This window comes from Episyrphus balteatus, chromosome 4, assembly GCF_945859705.1.
Source record: "Episyrphus balteatus chromosome 4, idEpiBalt1.1, whole genome shotgun sequence".
In the NCBI taxonomy this organism is placed as follows: Eukaryota; Metazoa; Arthropoda; class Insecta; order Diptera; family Syrphidae; genus Episyrphus; species Episyrphus balteatus.
This window is the reverse complement of record NC_079137.1, coordinates 24,373,060-24,396,967: the sequence shown is the minus strand read 5'-3', so window position 1 is coordinate 24,396,967 and position 23,908 is coordinate 24,373,060. Positions and strand designations below refer to the sequence as shown.

Below are 23,908 nucleotides of genomic sequence, written 5' to 3'. Positions count from 1 at the left end.
CTATCCAAACTCCCTTAAAGACTCTCAGATTTGTTATAGATTGTGGTGCAGAATATAGCATAGTAAATAAAAATGTATGCCATCCAAAATGGAAAATTACTTCAAAAAAACATACGCTTAAAGTTCTGGACCGCAATATAGAAGCAAATACTGAATACCGAATACCCATTTTTAAAGAATTCAACAAACCAGACTATTTTATTAATTTTATCGAATTCCAGTTTCATGAAAATTTCGACGGGCTGATAGGGAACAATATTCTTGTAGACCTCAATTCAGTGATAGATTTAAAAAACCGTTATCTGAAAACAGACACCGCGAGAATTCAAATATTTTTCAATCGAGAAGAAGAAATATATGCCTCACAATGTGTCGAAGACGATTCTTATAAAATTTTTTGTAATGAATTTTTTCAAAATGAAATTGAAGATAAAATTTTTGCAAAGCATCTTTGCCCTAAAGACACTTCCAAACTCAAATCACTTCTTCGAGGTTACAAATCAGTTTTTTATAAGGAAGGGGATGACTTGTCATTTACGAGTCAAATCCAACATCAAATTTTAACTAAAAACGAAATCCCAATTTATTCAAAAATGTATAGATACCCCGAAATACATACAGAAGAAGTTGATAGGCAAATTGATGAAATGCTGCGACAGAACATAATTGCACCAAGCTACAGTCCGTACAATTCGCCACTCTGGGTTGTTCCAAAGAAAGACGATCCAAGTGGAAGAAAACAATGGCGAATTGTAATAGATTATAGGAAGCTTAATGAAGTTACTATCGATGATGGCTTTCCTATGAATGGCACTGATGAAATGTTTGATAAGCTAGGTAAATGCAATTATTTTTCAGTCATTGATTTAGTCAAGGGATTTCACCAAATAGAAGTTGACCCACGTGACCGAGCGAAAACGGCGTTTTCAACTAAAAAGGGTCATTATGAGTTTTTAAGGATGCCTTTTGGCCTGAAAAATGCGCCAAAAACTTTTCAAAGGCTAATGAATTACGTCACTAGAGACTTCATAAATGTCATTTGTGTTGTTTATTTGGACGACATCCTCATATATTCGACAAGTTTTGAAGAACATCTTCAGTCACTTAAAAAAATTTTAGAAGTTCTAAAACAATCAAATCTTAAAATTCAATTAAACAAATGCCACTTTGCCGAATTATCAACACCATATTTGGGCCACATTATTGTGAGCAATGGTATTAAACCAGACCCAAATAAAGTCAAGGCAATTTTAGACATGCAAATACCAACCAATAAAAAAGGTATAAAACAATTTTTAGGGATAACTGGGTACTACCGGAAGTTCATAAAAGATTATGCCAAGGTAGCCCACCCTATGATAAAATGTCTCAAAAATAATCAAAAAATAAATTTATCTGACCCTCAGTATGTTAAGTCATTCAATAATTTAAAAACTTTACTCACATCTGAGCCTATTCTTCGAAGTCCCGACTTCCAAAAAGACTTTGTTCTGACCACCGACGCATCAAACTATGCCTTAGGAGCAGTGCTTAGCCAAGGTAATCATCCAATTTGCTATGCTTCTCGTACCCTAAATGAGCATGAATGTAATTATTCGACCATCGAAAAAGAATTGCTTGCCATTGTGTGGTCGGTAAAGTACTTTCGAACGTACTTATACGGGAGAAGATTTACGGTCAGAACAGACCACAAGCCCCTCGTTTGGTTAAGTGGGATAAAAGAACCTAACATGAAGCTTCAGCGCTGGAAGGTCATGTTAAATGAATATGACCCAAAAATTGAGTACCTTAAAGGGAAAGAAAATTGCGTAGCGGACGGACTCAGTCGATATATTGAACAAATTCAAGATTCTTATTCGAAAATCAACAAAGAAGTTGATTCAAGAAATAATTTTGATAATAGGATTGGTTTTGCTAAAGATTCTTCAGAATCTAACAAAGAAGTTAATTCTGCTGTAATTTTTAACAATGAAGTGAACATTGGTAACGAAAATACCACAATCACAAGGCCCATTGCGTCAAATGATAACAATGAAGTTATCTCTACGGATGCAACCATCCATAGCGCAATGGAAGATGAATCTCTTCACATATTCATAACCGAAAAGCCAATTAATTTGTTCAAAAATCAGGTGTACTTGTCGTATGGCACAAAAGAAAAAAACACATTAAAAATAATTCACAAAAAGATACAAAACTACTTTCAGGTCGAAAAGGGTAAATCCATTCTTTTGAATATCATGAAAAGATTTTTAATAAACAAAGGTTTAATTTGCATTTATTGCAACGACTTGCCATTATTCCTTGAGTTTCAGACTTTATTTGTTAAATATTTCGCTTTAAATGCAAACTTAAAAGTATTACGATCAACAGTGCGACTTCAAGACATAAGTGATAAAAATGAGCTCCTTACTATTATCAAAAAAGAGCATTTAAGTAAGAACCATAGGGGAATTAATGAAATATTTTCAGAGCTAAAGAAAAAATATTATTTTCCAAAAATGCAAACAGAGATACAAAAATTTATTAACAATTGTGATATCTGCAATATAGCCAAACACGATCGCCAACCACTGCAGATACCAATGCAAGTAACCGAAACACCTAAATGCTTTAATGATATTATTCATGTCGATATCTGGTTTCCAGAACGAGGTAAAATGTTCTTTACAACCATCGACAAATTTTCAAAGTATGCAACAGTTCATCCCTTAGAAGATCGTAACTGGATTGCAATTTTAAATGCAATAAAACAACGCATTCAGTTCTTAGGAAAACCAAATAAAATTATATCTGATAATGAAACTTGCATCCTGCATTCTGCGGTCGAGCAGTTTTTAAAAGAAAAAAACATTAGTTTTCACAAAACGACAGCATCTTTAAAAACTGGCAATGCCGACATCGAGAGATTACACGGAACTTTAAACGAACACCTACGAATTTTAAATGTTTCCAAGGATAACTCGGAATTGAATGACAAAATCTTCAACATTATTACTATCTATAATGATACAATTCATGCCACGACAAAACAAAGACCCATTGATTTTCTTTGTAATAATTTTTCTAGAGAAGATATTGAAAATTATTCCAAATCTTTAAAAAACCAAAAAGAAAAAGCAATAGAAAATAAAAATAAAAAAACTTACAGTAGGAACTTTGACCAATGCCCAGATGTGGTTCAGAATAGAACCGTAGTCAAGAGTAGACCAAAATCAATTTACAGCCGACGGCAATTATGTAATCGACAAATCCACAAAACGAAACACAAGATACTATAAAAAACAATTAAAAAGAAGGTATAAGTACCAAAACACTTGAATTTTATAAATTTTCAATGCACAGTTAGATTTCAATTTAAGATTCAATTAACATACATCCATACATTTACAGATTCTTGAAATTTAATCCGCTTTTATTCCATTTTTGTGACCGACTTTTCACTTTTTTACACAAATATTATAATCACTTGTTTTCTTGTTTGATAAAGTATTGATTCTTTAATTTTTGTTTGGGTTTTGTTGTGCGAAAAAAAAAGAAAACCATAATTATTTATTGCTCCCAAAAACTTTGAAACTCACTTTAAAATTGAAACGGTAAATTCATAAAATCAAAAGGGAGAACGAAACATTTCCTTCCTTTTCATCTGTCATTTCAATGAAAACGACCTACCTCAAGCGGAAAAATGAGTTCGTTCAGCCTATATGTTGCTAATCGGTTTAAAAATGAATGCGTTCCATTTTTTTTGGAAGGAAGATAAAACGATCTAGTAACGGATAGATGTCGCTAGGCTCGTTGTTCTTTCAGAGGAAATAAAATAAGCGTTTAGATTTGTAACTCGTTGAAATAGATCAATTATTTTCGTTTGGGAATTCGTTTTGAGTTTAATTTTAACAACATTTACGTTACTAAATTGGTAAAGATACTCTTCTCTGTCCAGGGAATTTGTTGGAAATCAAATGCTGAGGAAAATGTATGTTTATTAAGTATCTTATGATTGATTTTGAAAAAAAAAACGAGATATAAGACTAATAAATTTGAAATACCTTGTTTTGAGTAAAAATACAGTTAGATAATGTAGCGATGGATCAAAATGTATGTAAAATCAAAAATTATGTAAAAAAAAAAAAAATGAAAAAAATTATATTATCATAAATATTAAAAAAAAAAAAACTGTTATACTGCCATATAAAAGAAACGAGTGACTTAAAAATGGATTATATTTGTAAATTTTTTTGAAAGAATGCTGGAAATTATGTTTTTTTGTAATTAAAAATGTGAAAAAGGTAACGAGTATCGTTGAAACAACGAATTTTTGAGAAAAAAATTAAACAAAACTGTTATACTGTCAAATAAATTAACTTAATAAGGAAAATATTGGAATAAATTTGTAAAAGCACAAGTAATAGTTAATTTGAGGTTGTTTAGCTGTTATATTTCAAGGTTTAAGCGAGTAATTATAAGAAAAACATTTTTTTTTCTCGAACATGTAAATAACAATTTTTTGGGGACCAAAAAAAATGTTGGTGGGGAGGTGTTATATAATGAAATGTGCTTCTACGCTCTCCCCAATGCACCCACCTAAAAATAGCTTTTTACCACACTTGGGGTTTGATCACAAATGCTCCAGTGTGGCCTATTTAATAAAAATACGTTTTTGCTCCAACTACATCTTCTGTGAAGATAAAGTTGGAGAGCAATGATCATTAACAGCATAGCAACCAAGTGACGCCTAAAGATTAGAGAGAAGCTTTCTCTACAGTTGTTTTACTGTCTTGTTGTTCACTTAACTTTGTATTTTTGTCACTCTAGCTTCATCTCGCTACTTGTCTACATCTCGTCTTAAATTTGTATTATTGTACTTATAACTATTGTTAAAACTTAAAACTATTGCAACTATTAAACCTAAGAATAATTATGTTTAAACCTTAAGAATTACAATTAAATAAACTATTTAAAACCAAAAATACTTGTGTTCGCATCTTAATCGTTACTATATGTTTTCAGAAAGCAACTCGAAATTTGCTTTTTTTAAATCAAGAGTGTAAGAGCAATCAAAATCGTTACTGTTTTCAGTAATATGATTGCTCCAGTCAAAGAAGATATCCAAAGGTGGATGGTAACCGTCTATATTAGTGATACCAGTTCTAGACTCTAGAACAAGAGTACTAATAGCGTCAGAGGAAAATACCAAATCGAGAATTCGATTTTTATAGTTTTTAAAACAGCTTATATGCGAGGTAAATTGAAGTCTCCTAAAAGTAATATGTTGCTATTGGAGCAAGACAGGTCAAGTACGTAATCTAAAGCCATCGAAAGCTCTGTATAAGAGGATGATGTACTTTTTGGAGGGATATATACATTTAGAATATAAATTGATTTAGTCATTGAAGAAATTTTAACGCAGATTAAGTCAATTGAGAGCTTAAACGGGAATGATATGGAAGAAGAAACAAATTTATTTTGAACCGCTACTAAGACACCTCCTCCGAGTTCCTTTGCATTTCCGGCGTGGCGATCTTTTCTGTAAACGAAGAACTCTTGACAAAATAGTTCCGTGTCTAAAAAGCTAGCATTTAACCAAGTTTCTGTTAAAATAAATATATCATGTGGAAATGTTTGAGAATTCATGAAAACCGCTGGTTTTGCTGCGTAACCCCCTTACGTTTTGGTAAAAGAGGGAAATCCTGCTGAGTTTTTTGTCAAAGGTAATTTAGATGCAGGGTGTTTTTTTGTGATGGAGAACTCTGTAATTAAGCTTTCTAGGGGCCAATTATGAATGTTGCAAATGGAATCAAAATAAGTTGGGTTTGTTATAATTTTAAATGATGAAATAAAACTATTGGGCTTACTTATAGATGTTGTTGAAGGAATTCTTTTACAAGAAACTAAATGGGAAATTATATCATCAGGAGATGTATTAGGGTCTAATCGTGAAACAAAAATCGATCTTGGTTTCGAAACAGCTTTGATTATATTAGTACTAACAACGGTGGTTGTCGAGGCTACTGGTTGAGTAGGATTTGTGTTGAGATTTGTGCGTTTTGGAGATGGACCAGAATTTTTCACATTCGATGAATTGTCTCTCCTTCGTTTTTTGGTAACTTTTTGGGTACGTACATGAGCTTTGTTTATACCGGAACCAGACTGAACAAGAATATCATCATCGTGAGAAGAAATTAAATTTGGAGGGAGATCAGGAACTAAATCATCAGTTGAAGTGGAGTTATTTACCATACTGTTAGTTATGGAAAAAGAATTTAAATTTGAGACCGCAGTATTAAAAACATTGAGAAGTTCTTCGAAACCTTTGGAGAGTTTTAAAATGTCTGCTTTAAAAGAAGACATTTTGAAAGCTAATGTAGATATAGATAATTCGCGGCAATCAGGGCAATACCAATAGGCAAACTTTGAGTTAGAAATCTTTTCAATAAAACCATTAGTGGAACCAATGCATTTTGCATGGTAGAGATTACCACACGGTCCGAAGCAAGCATATAAGGGAGTAGAAATCGACCCATCAGAACAATTTTTAGTCGAGCAAACCATTGTATTTATTTGAAATACAATAAAAAAAATTAAGTAAAAATTATATTTAAAAATACAAAAAATAAAAAAAATAATAAAAGATAATTATAATATTGAGGGCCATTTGCTGGAACGAAACTTAAATATTTATGTTGAACATAAACTCTTATTTCCTACTTTTTCCTCTGCGTAAACTGTCACATAAGGTTTTATATAGAACATAAATCCTTAAGTTTCGTTTGAGCAAACGGCTCTGAGACAAACAAATTAAATAAGAAATAAAAAATAAAAAATAAATAAAAAATAAAAAATAAATAAAAAAATTTAAAAAAAAATAAATTGTATGAAAATCAATTAAAAAAAAATTTATTTTTGGTCAGACAGTGGGAATTGAACCTGAACCCCTAAGATTAAAAAAAAGTTGATCAAAAAGAACCACGCTTTTACCACTTGAACCGCGGGTGCGTTACATATCTTAAAAACAAATTCAAATGAGAAACTAATAAAATGGGTTTAAAAATATTGAAACAAAAGAAAGTGAGCTATAAACTCTTTGCTGCCGGGTACAAAGGTGTTAAGTCAAAAAAATCGATTTTCGGATTTTTATTGGACTTTAGTCAGTTTTGTTTTCTCTTTCGTTTAGTCCTACCGATATAGCTCTAGTGTATCTCCTTCCCTTAGAAATGATTCGGTACAAAGGGTTTAAGTCAAAAAATTTTAAAATTTTGTGGTACTTAGGGCGTAAGTTGACTTAACTCCTTTGTTTTTGCATTAATTTTTAATTTTAAAATAAAAAAATTGGTCCTAAGGCGTTAAGTCAAGAGGAAGACAGAAAACGAAAATTCATTTTTTTCAGTATTATTGTTTACATTCTATACACAAAAACACAACTGACCTAGCGCAATCACAAAATACAAACACTACAAATTACACAATTATTTTTAAGCACACTAAACTCACTTTACTGACACTGCACATTCATATCATTCACCTTTTATTATTATCAAATGTACATTTTGAATACTTGCACTTTAGGTATTACACAATTACACTGCGCTTGGTTAAATGACACACTTTAAATTTTACATTTTATTGCTGAATTTCATTTTTATAGTTTTTAATCGAATTACTGTTAGTAAGGAAGTTTAAATTTATAATAAAGAGACTTGAATTCTCAACGTCAAAAGGTTATTATTGATTCATTACGACTTCCCCCCACCAGAGGTAAGGGGTCGAAAAGAAATCAGTACACAAACAATTCAATATAAAAACTTTCTTGTGAGACACAAGATACAGTGAAAACTAACTTGGAGATATTCTGGTACATGCACCAGAATTATCTCTTGCCATCAGGGTGCATCGCTCGGACTGGCATAACGAGTTATTTCGTACATTTTTTGGTGACCCCGACGTGATATTATCTTGTGTTCACTAAGAGTTTCTACTATGGATCTACTTCCATCTGCCCAGCAATCAACTGGGGTTGAGATCCAACGTCTCATGGACAACTATAAAAAGGATTCAGCAAGTCGAAAAACACTCGACTACTACCAAGAACGGCTCCGAAGATTAGAGGTATTCTGGAGAACTTTTGATGTCACAAACAGCGACATCCAAAATCTACAACCACCACAAGTCATACATCCATATTTCGAGAAGGGATATTACGATGTGGTCAAGGCAGCCTATAAGGAGTACAAGTTGATCTTTAGCACAAATATAGATCGCTTGCAACAATCAGCCACTTTCGAACAAAAGAGTGGGCCAATTCAGTCAACAAGGGTCGTAAACAATGACCCAAATAAAGTTCAGCAAGAATTAGGCACAGCACCTACCCAAACAATCCATTTGAGGGATGAATCCAACATTGCTAATCAAAAAAGGCGTCAGCAATATCTTATAGATTTGCTGCAACGCAAAATCACTAACCTCCACGAAACAGAGGGTTCCAAACATTTTTGGGACGTCAATAAATCAATAATTACGCAACATTGGCACAAATTGAAGCAGCCCACATAAAAATAATCGAAGCAGACCAAGTCACAACGACTGACGAAAACGAATACTTGAAAATAGAAGAGAGTGTACAAAGGGCTCTCATTAGGTGCGCGGAAGAGTTCGACAAACTAACCACTCCGCAACAATCCCAAACCAGTCTAGAGGTGCAGTCCCGTTTCATGCTTCCTAAGGTGTCACTTCCAAAATTCGATGGTGATTACCTCACTTGGAGACAATTTTTCGACCTATTTACGCAAATGGTCGACCAACAAAACATGCCAAAATGCCAAAAGATGTGGTATTTAAAAACGAATGTGAACGGGGAAGCAGAAAAATTGATTCGACATCTTCCGCTCACTGAAGATAGCTATGATTCAGCATGGAAAATGCTGCAAGATCGTTACAATAATAAGAGAATGCTGACAACGGCACTCCTAAATAGGTTGCTACAACAAACCATCATTTCCATTGAATCAGCTAGCAGCATCAAGGCACTCCATGACGTCACAAAGGAGTGTCTACAAGGTCTAACAAATCTGGGACTGGAAATCTGCAGTTGGGATCCCTTAATCGTCCATCTGCTTATTAGAAAACTAGACAGAACAACTCATAGCTTATATGAACAATCAATGAAACATCCAAAATCATTACCCAGTCTAGACGAGTTCATGAGTTTTTTGGAAACACGATTCCATTCCCTAGAAACTCTTGGGAATAAAGGACGATATTCCGACGACCAGCGTAAACCAGCAGCCAGATCTTTTACATCAGTGGAAGCCAACAAGTCTTCTAAAACAAATTGTCCACTTTGCAATGGTTCGGAACACAAGTTATACTCATGTATAAAGTTCCTACGATTATCTCTAGAAAATCGATTAGCAACAGTAAAAAAATTCCGTCTCTGCACCAATTGTCTCAATCCAGGGCACTTGGCAACCCGATGTATTGCAAGAAACTGCACCAGGTGTGCAGGAAAACACAACACGCTCTTACACATGGGCAATCCATCAATTAGACCCTCAGAAAAGGGTAACGATCAACCAATTCGACACTTCCCACAAAAGACCGAAATCGAGTTACCAAGTACATCCAGCAAGGCAGTGAATCCAGCTCACACATCCGCATCAGCAGTAGCTCCAAAGCAGAAGAGCTACGTCTTTCTTAGTACAGTTGTTGTCGACATAAAAAGCAGTGAGGGCACCTACATAAGCGCACGAGCCTTACTTGACTCGGGTTCACAATTAAACTTCATAACAGAGAATTTATCAAAACGATTGAATATTCTAGAATTTGCTGAAACAATGCGGATTCTCGGAATTGGTGAAGGATCAAAAAGATCTGATAAAAGAGTCAATATCACACTCAAATCAAAAACCACATACTTTGCAGTCAACTTCGAAGCTTTTGTATTGCGCCAAATAACGCCAAGTCAACCAAGTCGAATGATAAACATTGAATCTTGGAACATCCCAAAAGACATAAAATTGCAGATAAACATTTCAATGAGCCTGGCCAAATCGATCTACTACTAGGGGCAGAGTTATTCCATCAACTATTGAAGGTGGGACAAATATCCATCGGAAAAGACTTGCCACTACTCCAAAACACTCACCTTGGTTGGGTAGTAGCAGGCAAAATGATAGGCGCTTCTACAAATTCGTCCATCTGCGGTATTTCAATAGACAGTGAACTTGTAACGGATGTGTGTTATTCCTAGTTCACTAATTGTGCGATCTTATGCTACTCCCTGAATATCCCTAAACCACAGGATCCTTAAAGATAAACATGAACGTGCAAACTAGGTTGTCCAGTCGGCTGGGTGCTGTAGGCACGCTAGCGAATGCCAATTTAACTAGCTCGTCGGATGGGTGGGATCTTGCAACCGCCACTGGACCGCCGTGTACCTTTTAACGTGCCTATATTAAATTAAATCTAAAAGAAAAACTAAAAGCAGCTAACAAATATCACTATTTTTATTCAACCTAATCTTCAATATGGAACTTTAGATGGATTCAGTTCCTTAAAGTGGCCCTCCCACGGTAAACTTCGTAAAGTTAACTCTCCTTTGGCTCCCGTCCACATAAATTCTATTCACGATAACCCCTATAATGGAGTCAAAAATGTTTTATTTCTGACTTAACTTTTTACCGTCTAAACTACCCTTATTCATTTCCCTTTCCCAAGCTCACTTCATAAAATTATTAACTTGACATTCTAGATGTCATTAAAACGAAATATTTTAGAATTATTTTTCATAAAATGCTTTTATTCAATGGTTAAAAACTAAACTGTAATTCATAAATTCTTTCAAAATAATCTTCATCATTTTTAAATTCAATTTAAGATTTAATCAAATAACAAGAAATTCAATAATAAAAAAAATTAATCAAAGGTTCAATGACCTTGCGCATTCTCTTTACTCTCAAGCAGATTTTTCATAATAAAAGGAAACATATACTCTTTTTCTTTGAGTATGAAATCTGGTTCAATGACCTTTCGATTAAAGCTCTCTTTTGAGCGTTTTTAAGTTTTTTTAAAATTACTTAAAATCTCTTCAGTTCAATAAATCTAACACTATTCGGTTCATTGACCATTTCCAAGATGTTGAACTTAAAATTATTGTTAGTAAAAAAAAATGTATATATATTTAATTAAAACTTAATAAAAAAAAAGTTTATCGACATCACTCTTCATTCTATGCGCCTGTCTCATTAATAAATTTAAAAAAAAATTATGCAATCAATAGCCTGTTAACTTTTTGTTAACTGACCTACGTCAACTCCAAAACTTTGAGAGCAATTATGTGTCTCAATTACTGCACCAATATTGTTACATATGATAAATATCAATGATAGCAAATATATAATATTAAAATTGGGACTCACCGATCATTCTCTCCTCAGCAAAGTTGTGCGCAAGACTTGGTTGGGGTATTATGAATACAATTGTGGAGTTATTGTTCTTAAACTCTTATAAAAACGCTATATTAAATAAAAAAGAGAAAGAGATTTATAAAATGCAAATATTGGTGATCCTCAAAATGAGTTGGAACTTTAATACTTATCTTTTGTGGATCTTGACTCTTGAGTGATTACGATATGGCTTGAGAGTATCGAATTTCATATAGAAAAAAAAAACTAGAGCTTTACTTAAAACTAGGTTAGTGGGATGCTGGACTTCGATGATGACGGATGCTGATGATGATGACGGACGATGGCGTTGATTGACAGGTAAGTATAGGCTTAGCGGGTGAGTATTTCGGGTAGGTTTAGGTATGTTATGCAAAGCGAATCCGTATATATATAAGCATAGACATATATTTGCTGTGCAGATAACCAATAATATATATATAATATATATAGTTAACGGTACGTTCCAAATTGCAGGTACCTATACGTATATAAAGCGTGTGTGTTAAACCTCGAAGCGTATACGTAGCTTTACTCTTCAATGCCAAACCAATTTTGGGCCTGAATTACACACTGGCTGGTCCACTGTGTCTCAACGATGTCGACACACGTGGCCTTGGAAAGACTTGCACCAGCCAGCAAATGTGTAACGCACTCTTTTTTTATGTTCTCCTGATCGAGATTTTGACGTAGCCTCGTCGGACCTTCTTAAGGTTCGTGTAAATTAGATGGGATGTTGGATCGGGACAATAAGGTAGGAATTTTCCTGGATGTGGTAGTGGAATCCACGTGGTTTTGGGTATGGCTTTCCCTACCTAAAATCTTTGGCTTTTTGGCACCTAGAAAGAGCCTGCTTCTTTTGATCCTTAGGGCCTTGGCACTAGACAGCGTGGCTTCGTTATAGATTCGGACTTGGATTAAAAATTCAGTCTGTGACTATAGATTGTGGCTTTTGCACAGCCAATGCACAGAACTTTTATAGCTATTGTATGATAGGTAAGATAAAAAAAAAATGATGAGCTGAGGCTTATAAAAAAAAACAAGAAAAAAACACAATTTGTCATAATTGCTTTTATAAAAGCACTTACTGTGGTCACTGGCGAAATTCTTATAGCTTGCGAAGCTCGAATTAATTGTCGCTTCAAGGCGATTAAATTGTTTTAATTAACTTAAAACACTTGTAATAAAAAGGCGAATTCTCTCTCTGGCTTCTATGGCTGCGAATCTCTGATCTTGTCAGGTTGGAGGTTTTGATCGAAAAGGAAGCTTGAGCGCCATTTCGCTGTGAGGTAGGTCAGTTGGTACGACGAGAGAATGGAACAATGAATCGATAACACAAAATCGATACATAAATTTAACGAATATTCATCGGCGGCGGTGTTCATATCATATATGTAAGGCATAGTGTTAAGTAAAAGAGATTTATATTAAAGAAAAAAAAAAAAAAATTTGTTCTAAGGTAGTGTCCCATACACAACTTTAAATTTTTGATATCTTATACCAAAAATGGAAAAGAAAAAGGTACACTCATATTATTTGTAATAAAAATAGACAGTTTTACTTTGAGTGACGGACCAACAAAAATCTATTCTCGTATGTATTTGGCATGTACTACCCCCAGAGTATTTCCACTTGAGTCAGTTAACTCGTACAGACTGTTTCCAACTATTTTCTTCACTATAGCTGGTACGAACTTCGGACACAACTTTGCGTTTCTGTTTTTTGTCGCATCACTTAAGATAAAATTCCTTTTAAATACCTTTTGTCCTATTTTATACAGTTTACCCTTACTTCTAAGGTTGTAGGTTTTTTCGTAATTTGTATGTGATTGAGCTAACGATTCTTTTATTCTCTCATGAATCATATTCATCTTAGCGGATTTGGGTATTATGTTGAATTCAGGATTGTTAACGCTTTTAAGTTTTCGTAAAATTTCATAATCAGAGGCATGTTCTATTTTGCTCTGACCGAAAAGGGCTTCGTGAGGCGACATACTAATCGCTGAATGTATGGTAGTACGTAATGCACTTAATATTGATGGAAGATGTTGATCCCAATGTGATTGGTCTGAACCTATGTATGACCGAATTGCGGCGAGGATCGAACGGTTGACTCGCTCACTAGCGTTTGATTGAGGCGCATATGAGGCCGTTTTCAAATGTTTTGTACCATAGCTTGCAAGGAATTTCGAAAATTCTTTTCCTGTAAACTGTTTCCCATTATCGGAGAGCAGAGATTCTGGTACTCCGAATACCGAAAACACTTCATCTTCAAAAAACCTAACAGCAGCTTCGCCTGTAGCTTTTCTTATGGCTTTAACTAAGACAAACTTCGTTAGTTGGTCAAGGCACACAATCATGTGAATGTTACCCCTTTTTGACCTTGGGTATGGACCCAAAAAATTCACATAAACATGTTGAAAAGGTCTATCTACTAAAAAAGGTTGACCCATTGGTGGTCTCAGAATGGAATTTGGCGCTTTAGTGGTCTTGCAGACGCTGCAATCTCCCACGAACGTTTTAACTTGAGCCGCCATATTAGGCCAGTAGAAACGGTCGCGAAGTCGATACAACGTCTTGGCTATTCCACCATGCGATGCGCGAGTTGGTTCATGTGCCAAACGAATCAAACTGGTTGTAAGCTTAGATGGTATCCAGAGCTTCCATGTACAGTCATCTTCAATAGGATTACCTGTACAAGGTTTTACTTTCTTATATACATAACAATCTGACACACGAAGGTCAGGTAATTGGTTTTGATTTTTCTCTATAGTCTTAATTAAATCTTCATACTCGTCTGACTTGAAAGCTATATCTTCAAGGTCAACGCGTAAAACTTCTGTACTATTTGTCCCAACTTTATCTATTATTAACTCATCGACACTGTAGATGCGCGAAAGCGCATCCGGAACAACATTTAGAGAACCTTTCCGGTGTTGTATATCAAAGATAAAACGTTGAAGTCGGAGGCTCCATCGAGCTAAACGCCCATTTAAGTCCTTCTGACTCATAAGCCATCGTAGGCTGGCATGGTCAGTAATTATGGTGAATTCTTGTCCCTTCACATAGCAACGAAATTTCCCCACCCCAAGTACTGCTGCTAAGCACTCAAGCTCAGTAATGCTGTAATTGCGTTGTGCTGATGTAAGTTTATGTGAAAAGTAGTATATCGGTCTTTCGACCCCCTCATCATCATCTTGACACAACACACTTCCTACTCCTGTTGTAGATGCATCGCACAATATTTTGAATGGTTTATTAAAGTCTGGGTTTACGAGAATAGGAGCTGATGTTAAAGCCTGTTTTAATTCCTCAAAGGCTTTTAAAGCTTCTGCTGTAAAACTGAAAGGTTTACCCTTTTTAAGTGTATCTGTCAATGGCGTAGCTAGAGCTGAATAGTTATTAACGAATCTCCTATACCACCCAGATAAACCTAAGAAACGTCTAACTTGCTTTGATGTTTTTGGTATGGGAAAATCCTTTATCGCAGACACTTTACCTGGATCCGTTCTTATACATCCACCCCCAATAATGAAACCTAAAAATTTCAGTTCTCTAAAACAAAACTTAGATTTGGATAAATTAATTGTTAACCCCGCGTTTTTGAGAAGCGTTGCAAGCTTGGCTTAAACGTTCATGTGTTCTTCAAACGTAAATATTTTGTCTCAGTTCATGTGGCACCACTTTGTCCATTAGTCTACAAAGCCTTTGAGCCGCGTTGCAGAGGCCAAATGGCATGACCGTGAACTGATATAAGGGTCGGCCGGGTACGGTAAACGCGGTCTTTTCCTTTGATTCTCTCTCCAGTGGTATTTGCCAGAACGCGTCTTTTAAATCCACAGTGGATATATAATGAGTATCTGTCTGACGACTTAGCAAGCCATCAACATGGTGCAGCGGATATGCATCTTTTTTTGTGACTTTATTTACTTTCCTCGAGTCGAGGCACAATCTATTTTTCCCTGGTTTCTGCACTAAAACCATTGGCGAACTCCATGCACTCTGACTTGGTTCAATAACTCCTAAGGATATCATTCTATCTAGTTCTTTATACATTTTGGCTTGTACCGCTGGAGAGACCGGGTAATAACGTTGTTTTACCGGCTCAGCATTACCTGTGTTTATTTTATGTTCTTCAAGCGTTGTTTTACCGAGCCCAAATTTGGCTGCGGATGGAAACAAGCCAATAACATTTTCAAGGTTTTTTGATTGATCTGCAGTGAGCTCGTGTGCGTTTGAATCACGAATATTATCTAGCGAAGAAATTTCCGAAAATATATGCGTTGCAATTCCAAAGGATTGCTAGAAATTTACCCCTAAATATAATGGTTGCTCCAATGACGGTACTAGATACAACTTTATTTGTTTTGTTAGGCCTTTGTAAGTTACATTTGTCCAAAATTCACCTATTATCGATTGAGTCTGTCCACTTGCTGTTTTTACTCTACGAGAATTATTAACAGACTTAAAAGGAATCCCTTGAGATTTTACAAGGTCTAGACAACCGGCACCTAAACAGCTTATGCATGCTCCACTGTCTAGCAGACCTAGCATCTTTTTGCCGAAAATTGTCACACTTGCGTAGGGCCTTGGGTCATCGCTGCTACAAAGTGTTGTAGCTGAAATAGCTTGATGTGCCTTACGTTTTTCCTTAAATTTTTTTCTTAATTTTACTATACGATTTGATGGTGTTTTGAAAATACGGTCACGCACATCGTAATAATTTATTAACCTTTCGTGTAGTGAAGGTTTTGACTTTGCTTATGAAAAGTTTGATTGGATATTACTTTAGGTTTGTGTATTGGTCTCCTCAAAATTTTAATATCTGAATTGGTATTTAAGGTTTGGTTATTGTTTTTAGAATTATCTATCTATTATCTATTATCTATTTGGGAAATCAGGTAATTTTTGGTATGGAATGGCAGGTGTGTTTTCATTATCCGAGTTTTTAAGAATTTTTATGCTTGTTTCTGTTCCGGGTTCACTCTTGCAGGACAAAACTCCCCGGTTCGATTGCCCCGGTTCCGGTTTTCCGCACAATTTGGACATTTAGTCGACGTATAAATTTCTAAACCACAATTAAAGCAAAATAGGTTCCTTTGTGGAATATCACAAAGCTTATATTTATGGCCCTTAGCCCTGCAGTTCCAACAAGTCATTATACTTAAGTTTTTCTGCTGTGAGATAGCTTCAACAGCATCAAAATTTTGGGACTCTTCGTCTTGCAAATCTAACTCATTAACTTTTGGTCTTGTATTAGAGTTCGTGACCGGAAATGTTCTTGTTTTCAAACTTTCATATTGACCTAAGCGTTTTTCGATGGTACGGCAAACGTAAACCATCTCGGGGAGACTCTTCGTTGTAAATGTTATCAACAGTTCCCCTGTTCTTCTCTTAACATTTTGTTTGATAAGATCTATTATTTCATGAGACCGTTTAGGTATTTGCAAACGCGAATTTAATTGCATAATGTCTAAATAGAAACTGTCGAAGGTTTCTGTCTGACCTTGACGTCGGTCAAACATTTGACGAGAAATTTTAGTGTCAGTTTCAAGTCTTTTGTATTGCTCTATAAGAGAGAGCTCTAAATGTCGCCAGGTTGCACCAGGATTGGATTTTAAGTACATCCAAAGCCAAGTCTCAACTTCACCTGCTACAAAAATGTGGAAATAAAGAAAAATCTCATCCCATGTAACTTCATAACTCATTCTTAGAAAGTTAAGTCTAAAAAGAAAATCTTCTATGGACACTTTTTTATTGTCGAATGTCAATCCCCACTTCTTGAAATCTACTCGTGGAATCCGTTGCGTTGAATTAGAAACTCTATTGCTTGGATTGGAAACCTGATTACTTGAACTTGGATTGAGGTTTAAACCCTCTAGTCGGTTCATAAAATTCTGGAAATTTTCACTAGGTTGAAAGTCTAGTTCTTCACGACTACTTTCATGAGCTTGCCTTGGAGGCCTATTTTGATCTCTGTTATCAATCTCATTTGGTTCTTGATTCTGACCAAATCGAAATTCCAAACCAAAACCTAGGGCAAAGGTTTTGGTTTGGAATTTCGATTTGGTTACCGTTTGGATTCAGATTTTGAGTTGGGTCTTCGTCGCTTTGAAATCTGATTTCATTAAGGAATCTGTCAGCATTTAAGGTGTTATTATCTGTAACGGGTTGAACTTCTAAGCTAGCAGCATCGCGAAGAGCTCTCATTTCTTCTCTTAAGTCTGAAACTATTTGTTTACGAAGATTGGCCCTTTCAACTTCATCTTCCGCCTGACGCCTCTGAAGTTCTTCAGCCATACTTAACCCTACTGATGCCGTAACTATGTTCTGAGTATAACGCGTAAGCTTTTCATCCTGAGATAGGTTTTTCTGATTTGATCCAGATGGACCCGAATCAACCTTCTCTTGTTCACCTGCCCCATTTTCAGGGTTATTACGATCGCCTTCAACATCTTCAGCAGTAGTTTTTCGCGTAGTGCGAGTAGAATTTTGTTGTGGTTTTGGTCCCATAATGGTAATGGTATTTTAAGACCAAAAAAAAAAACGATTTATTTTGTTTGTGTTGTTTTATAAATGAAATATTTTTTTGTTAAAGGTGTAAATTTGTATTTCAACTGAATAAAAAATATTAATGGAATGTTTTAATAAAAGATCTCGATATAAAATAAAATTTCTAAAAAAAGCTGTAGGTTTGTACTATAATCATCAATAATGGAGCTTGGAAAAAGGGAAAGAACTTTGGGTTATCTTGACAGTAAAAATTTTAATGAAGATTGGTTGTTGTTTAAGGTATTAGTTATTTTTTTGTTTCTTTAAAAATCTTATTTCTGAACGCATACATACAGACTTCGAATATCAATCGTATCTCCTATGGTCGATCAAAAACAAACAATAATCTTAAAAGAATAAAACAATAAGCTCTAATAACAGCTGTTGTATTTGTAACTTTGTGATACTTTTATCATTCTTTTGCTTTAGGGCAATTGTGTGATTGTTTTCTTCTAACTTTATGCCAAATTTTTAAATTAGGTAGGACATATCTCGGGCGCTTCGTACGGAGAAGTGTTCTAAATGAAACGTTATCTCCCGGTCGTCCGATGTAATCCTCCTAGCTAATGCTCTACCAAACTCAGAATTCTATAAGTCTAACAATACTTTAACTGAAAAATTTTTATTATGTATCTACATGAATTTCATGACATTAATTCGAACTCATAAAGATTCTATTTTCCTTATAAACACTTTTCGGAATTTGCATCTCGAAGTTCTGTTTTATAAACTCTACTACCGGAGAAATCCTACTTAGTTAATACTAACATTTCATATAGTTCTTAAAAAAAAAATAATAAAAACAAAAATGTGTAAATGGTTTTGGCATCAAATTTGAAAATTGAAATGGCTAAAACTTGAAAATATAAATAAATGATTTTTTTGAGGTTTTGAAACCGCTAAAATTGCGACACAATTATTGCTGCCCCACGTTGGTCGCCACCTGTGTAACGGATGTGTGTTATTCCTAGTTCACTAATTGTGCGATCTTATGCTACTCCCTGAATATCCCTAAACCACAGGATCCTTAAAGATAAACATGAACGTGCAAACTAGGTTGTCCAGTCGGCTGGGTGCTGTAGGCACGCTAGCGAATGCCAATTTAACTAGCTCGTCGGATGGGTGGGATCTTGCAACCGCCACTGGACCGCCGTGTACCTTTTAACGTGCCTATATTAAATTAAATTTAAAAGAAAAACTAAAAGCAGCTAACAAATATCACTATTTTTATTCAACCTAATCTTCAATATGGAACTTTAGATGGATTCAGTTCCTTAAAGTGGCTCTCCCACGGTAAACTTCGTAAAGTTAACTCTCCTTTGGCTACCGTCCACATAAATTCTATTCACGATAACCCCTATAATGGAGTCAAAAATGTTTTATTTCTGACTTAACTTTTTACCGTCTAAACTACCCTTATTCATCAAGGGGCACGGTAGTGCCCAGCCAAGTTCTCTAGCAACTTCGGCACTACACCCTTATTTACAGGAAACAACTCAGGCCATTTTCGACCCCCCTCTAACTTCCACACCAAAGATGCTAGAAATTTCAAACTCGCTACATTTGTTGAGCTGTGATTTTAAAACATTTTGTATACAAATTTAAAGCCAAGCTTTAGAACTTGGTACACTTTTACATTTCAGTACTTTTTGTGCTAGCATAACTTCAACATATTAGAACTTGGCTCTTTTTTTAACAGTAATGTTTTTGTTGTGATTTCCCTTTCCCAAGCTCACTTCATAAAATTATTAACTTGACATTCTAGATGTCATTAAAACGAAATATTTTAGAATTATTTTTCATAAAATGCTTTTATTCAATGGTTAAAAACTATGCTGTAATTCATAAATTCTTTCAAAATAATCTTCATCATTTTTAAATTCAATTTAAGATTTAATCAAATAACAAGAAATTCAATAATAAAAAAAATTAATCAAAGGTTCAATGACCTTGCGCATTCTCTTTACTCTCAAGCAGATTTTTCATAATAAAAGGAAACATATACTCTTTTTCTTTGAGTATGAAATCTGGTTCAATGACCTTTCGATTAAAGCTCTCTTTTGAGCGTTTTTAAGTTTTTTTAAAATTACTTAAAATCTCTTCAGTTCAATAAATCTAACACTATTCGGTTCATTGACCATTTCCAAGATGTTGAACTTAAAATTAGTGTTATTAAAAAGAAATGTATATATATTTAATTAAAACTTAATAAAAAAAAAGTTTATCGACATCACTCTTCATTCTATGCGTCTGTCTCATTAATAAATTAAAAAAAAAATTATGCAATCAATAGCCTGTTAACTTTTTGTTAACTGACCTACGTCAACTCCAAAACTTTGAGAGCAATTATGTGTCTCAATTACTGCACCAATATTGTTACATATGATAAATATCAATGATAGCAAATATATAATATTAAAATTGGGACTCACCGATCATTCTCTCCTCAGCAAAGTTGTGCGCATGACTTGGTTGGGGTATTATGCATACAATTGTAGAGTTATTGTTCTTAAACTCTTATAAAAACGCTATATTAAATAAAAAAGAGAAAGAGATTTTAATATGCAAATATTGGTGATCCTCAAAATGAGTTGGAACTTTAATACTTATCTTTTGTGGATCTTGACTCTTGAGTGATTACGATATGGCTTGAGAGTATCGAATTTCATATAGAAAAAAAAAACTAGAGCTTTACTTAAAACTAGGTTAGTGGGATGCTGGACTTCGATGATGACGGATGCTGATGATGATGACGGACGATGGCGTTGATTGACAGGTAAGTATAGGCTTAGCGGGTGAGTATTTCGGGTAGGTTTAGGTATGTTATGCAAAGCGAATCCGTATATATATAAGCATAGACATATATTTGCTGTGCAGATAACCAATAATATATATATAATATATATAGTTAACGGTACGTTCCAAATTGCAGGTACCTATACGTATATAAAGCGTGTGTGTTAAACCTCGAAGCGTATACGTAGCTTTACTCTTCAATGCCAAACCAATTTTGGGCCTGAATTACACACTGGCTGGTCCACTGTGTCTCAACGATGTCGACACACGTGGCCTTGGAAAGACTTGCACCAGCCAGCAAATGTGTAACGCACTCTTTTTTTATGTTCTCCTGATCGAGATTTTGACGTAGCCTCGTCGGACCTTCTTAAGGTTCGTGTAAATTAGATGGGATGTTGGATCGGGACAATAAGGTAGGAATTTTCCTGGATGTGGTAGTGGAATCCACGTGGTTTTGGGTATGGCTTTCCCTACCTAAAATCTTTGGCTTTTTGGCACCTAGAAAGAGCCTGCTTCTTTTGATCCTTAGGGCCTTGGCACTAGACAGCGTGGCTTCGTTATAGATTCGGACTTGGATTAAAAATTCAGTCTGTGACTATAGATTGTGGCTTTTGCACAGCCAATGCACAGAACTTTTATAGCTATTGTATGATAGGTAAGATAAAAAAAAAATGATGAGCTGAGGCTTATAAAAAAAAACAAGAAAAAAACACAATTTGTCATAATTGCTTTTATAAAAGCACTTACTGTGGTCACTGGCGAAATTCTTATAGCTTGCGAAGCTCGAATTAATTGTCGCTTCAAGGCGATTAAATTGTTTTAATTAACTTAAAACACTTGTAATAAAAAGGCGAATTCTCTCTCTGGCTTCTATGGCTGCGAATCTCTGATCTTGTCAGGTTGGAGGTTTTGATCGAAAAGGAAGCTTGAGCGCCATTTCGCTGTGAGGTAGGTCAGTTGGTACGACGAGAGAATGGAACAATGAATCGATAACACAAAATCGATACATAAATTTAACGAATATTCATCGGCGGCGGTGTTCATATCATATATGTAAGGCATAGTGTTAAGTAAAAGAGATTTATATTAAAGAAAAAAAAAAAAAAATTTGTTCTAAGGTAGTGTCCCATACACAACTTTAAATTTTTGATATCTTATACCAAAAATGGAAAAGAAAAAGGTACACTCATATTATTTGTAATAAAAATAGACAGTTTTACTTTGAGTGACGGACCAACAAAAATCTATTCTCGTATGTATTTGGCATGTACTACCCCCAGAGTATTTCCACTTGAGTCAGTTAACTCGTACAGACTGTTTCCAACTATTTTCTTCACTATAGCTGGTACGAACTTCGGACACAACTTTGCGTTTCTGTTTTTTGTCGCATCACTTAAGATAAAATTCCTTTTAAATACCTTTTGTCCTATTTTATACAGTTTACCCTTACTTCTAAGGTTGTAGGTTTTTTCGTAATTTGTATGTGATTGAGCTAACGATTCTTTTATTCTCTCATGAATCATATTCATCTTAGCGGATTTGGGTATTATGTTGAATTCAGGATTGTTAACGCTTTTAAGTTTTCGTAAAATTTCATAATCAGAGGCATGTTCTATTTTGCTCTGACCGAAAAGGGCTTCGTGAGGCGACATACTAATCGCTGAATGTATGGTAGTACGTAATGCACTTAATATTGATGGAAGATGTTGATCCCAATGTGATTGGTCTGAACCTATGTATGACCGAATTGCGGCGAGGATCGAACGGTTGACTCGCTCACTAGCGTTTGATTGAGGCGCATATGAGGCCGTTTTCAAATGTTTTGTACCATAGCTTGCAAGGAATTTCGAAAATTCTTTTCCTGTAAACTGTTTCCCATTATCGGAGAGCAGAGATTCTGGTACTCCGAATACCGAAAACACTTCATCTTCAAAAAACCTAACAGCAGCTTCGCCTGTAGCTTTTCTTATGGCTTTAACTAAGACAAACTTCGTTAGTTGGTCAAGGCACACAATCATGTGAATGTTACCCCTTTTTGACCTTGGGTATGGACCCAAAAAATTCACATAAACATGTTGAAAAGGTCTATCTACTAAAAAAGGTTGACCCATTGGTGGTCTCAGAATGGAATTTGGCGCTTTAGTGGTCTTGCAGACGCTGCAATCTCCCACGAACGTTTTAACTTGAGCCGCCATATTAGGCCAGTAGAAACGGTCGCGAAGTCGATACAACGTCTTGGCTATTCCACCATGCGATGCGCGAGTTGGTTCATGTGCCAAACGAATCAAACTGGTTGTAAGCTTAGATGGTATCCAGAGCTTCCATGTACAGTCATCTTCAATAGGATTACCTGTACAAGGTTTTACTTTCTTATATACATAACAATCTGACACACGAAGGTCAGGTAATTAGTTTTGATTTTTCTCTATAGTCTTAATTAAATCTTCATACTCGTCTGACTTGAAAGCTATATCTTCAAGGTCAACGCGTAAAACTTCTGTACTATTTGTCCCAACTTTATCTATTATTAACTCATCGACACTGTAGATGCGCGAAAGCGCATCCGGAACAACATTTAGAGAACCTTTCCGGTGTTGTATATCAAAGATAAAACGTTGAAGTCGGAGGCTCCATCGAGCTAAACGCCCATTTAAGTCCTTCTGACTCATAAGCCATCGTAGGCTGGCATGGTCAGTAATTATGGTGAATTCTTGTCCCTTCACATAGCAACGAAATTTCCCCACCCCAAGTACTGCTGCTAAGCACTCAAGCTCAGTAATGCTGTAATTGCGTTGTGCTGATGTAAGTTTATGTGAAAAGTAGTATATCGGTCTTTCGACCCCCTCATCATCATCTTGACACAACACACTTCCTACTCCTGTTGTAGATGCATCGCACAATATTTTGAATGGTTTATTAAAGTCTGGGTTTACGAGAATAGGAGCTGATGTTAAAGCCTGTTTTAATTCCTCAAAGGCTTTTAAAGCTTCTGCTGTAAAACTGAAAGGTTTACCCTTTTTAAGTGTATCTGTCAATGGCGTAGCTAGAGCTGAATAGTTATTAACGAATCTCCTATACCACCCAGATAAACCTAAGAAACGTCTAACTTGCTTTGATGTTTTTGGT

At 35.2% G+C, this 23,908-nt stretch overlaps 1 protein-coding gene across 1 annotated transcript; it reads left to right on the top strand.

The window, feature by feature from the left end:
• The first annotated feature begins 8,783 nt into the window (after window positions 1-8,783).
• Window positions 8,784-10,058, top strand: LOC129919168 (uncharacterized). Its single transcript, XM_056000018.1, has one exon. It carries the CDS (start codon window positions 8,784-8,786, stop codon window positions 10,056-10,058), a length of 1,275 nt encoding a protein of 424 aa, XP_055855993.1.
• The last annotated feature ends 13,850 nt before the right edge of the window (window positions 10,059-23,908 follow it).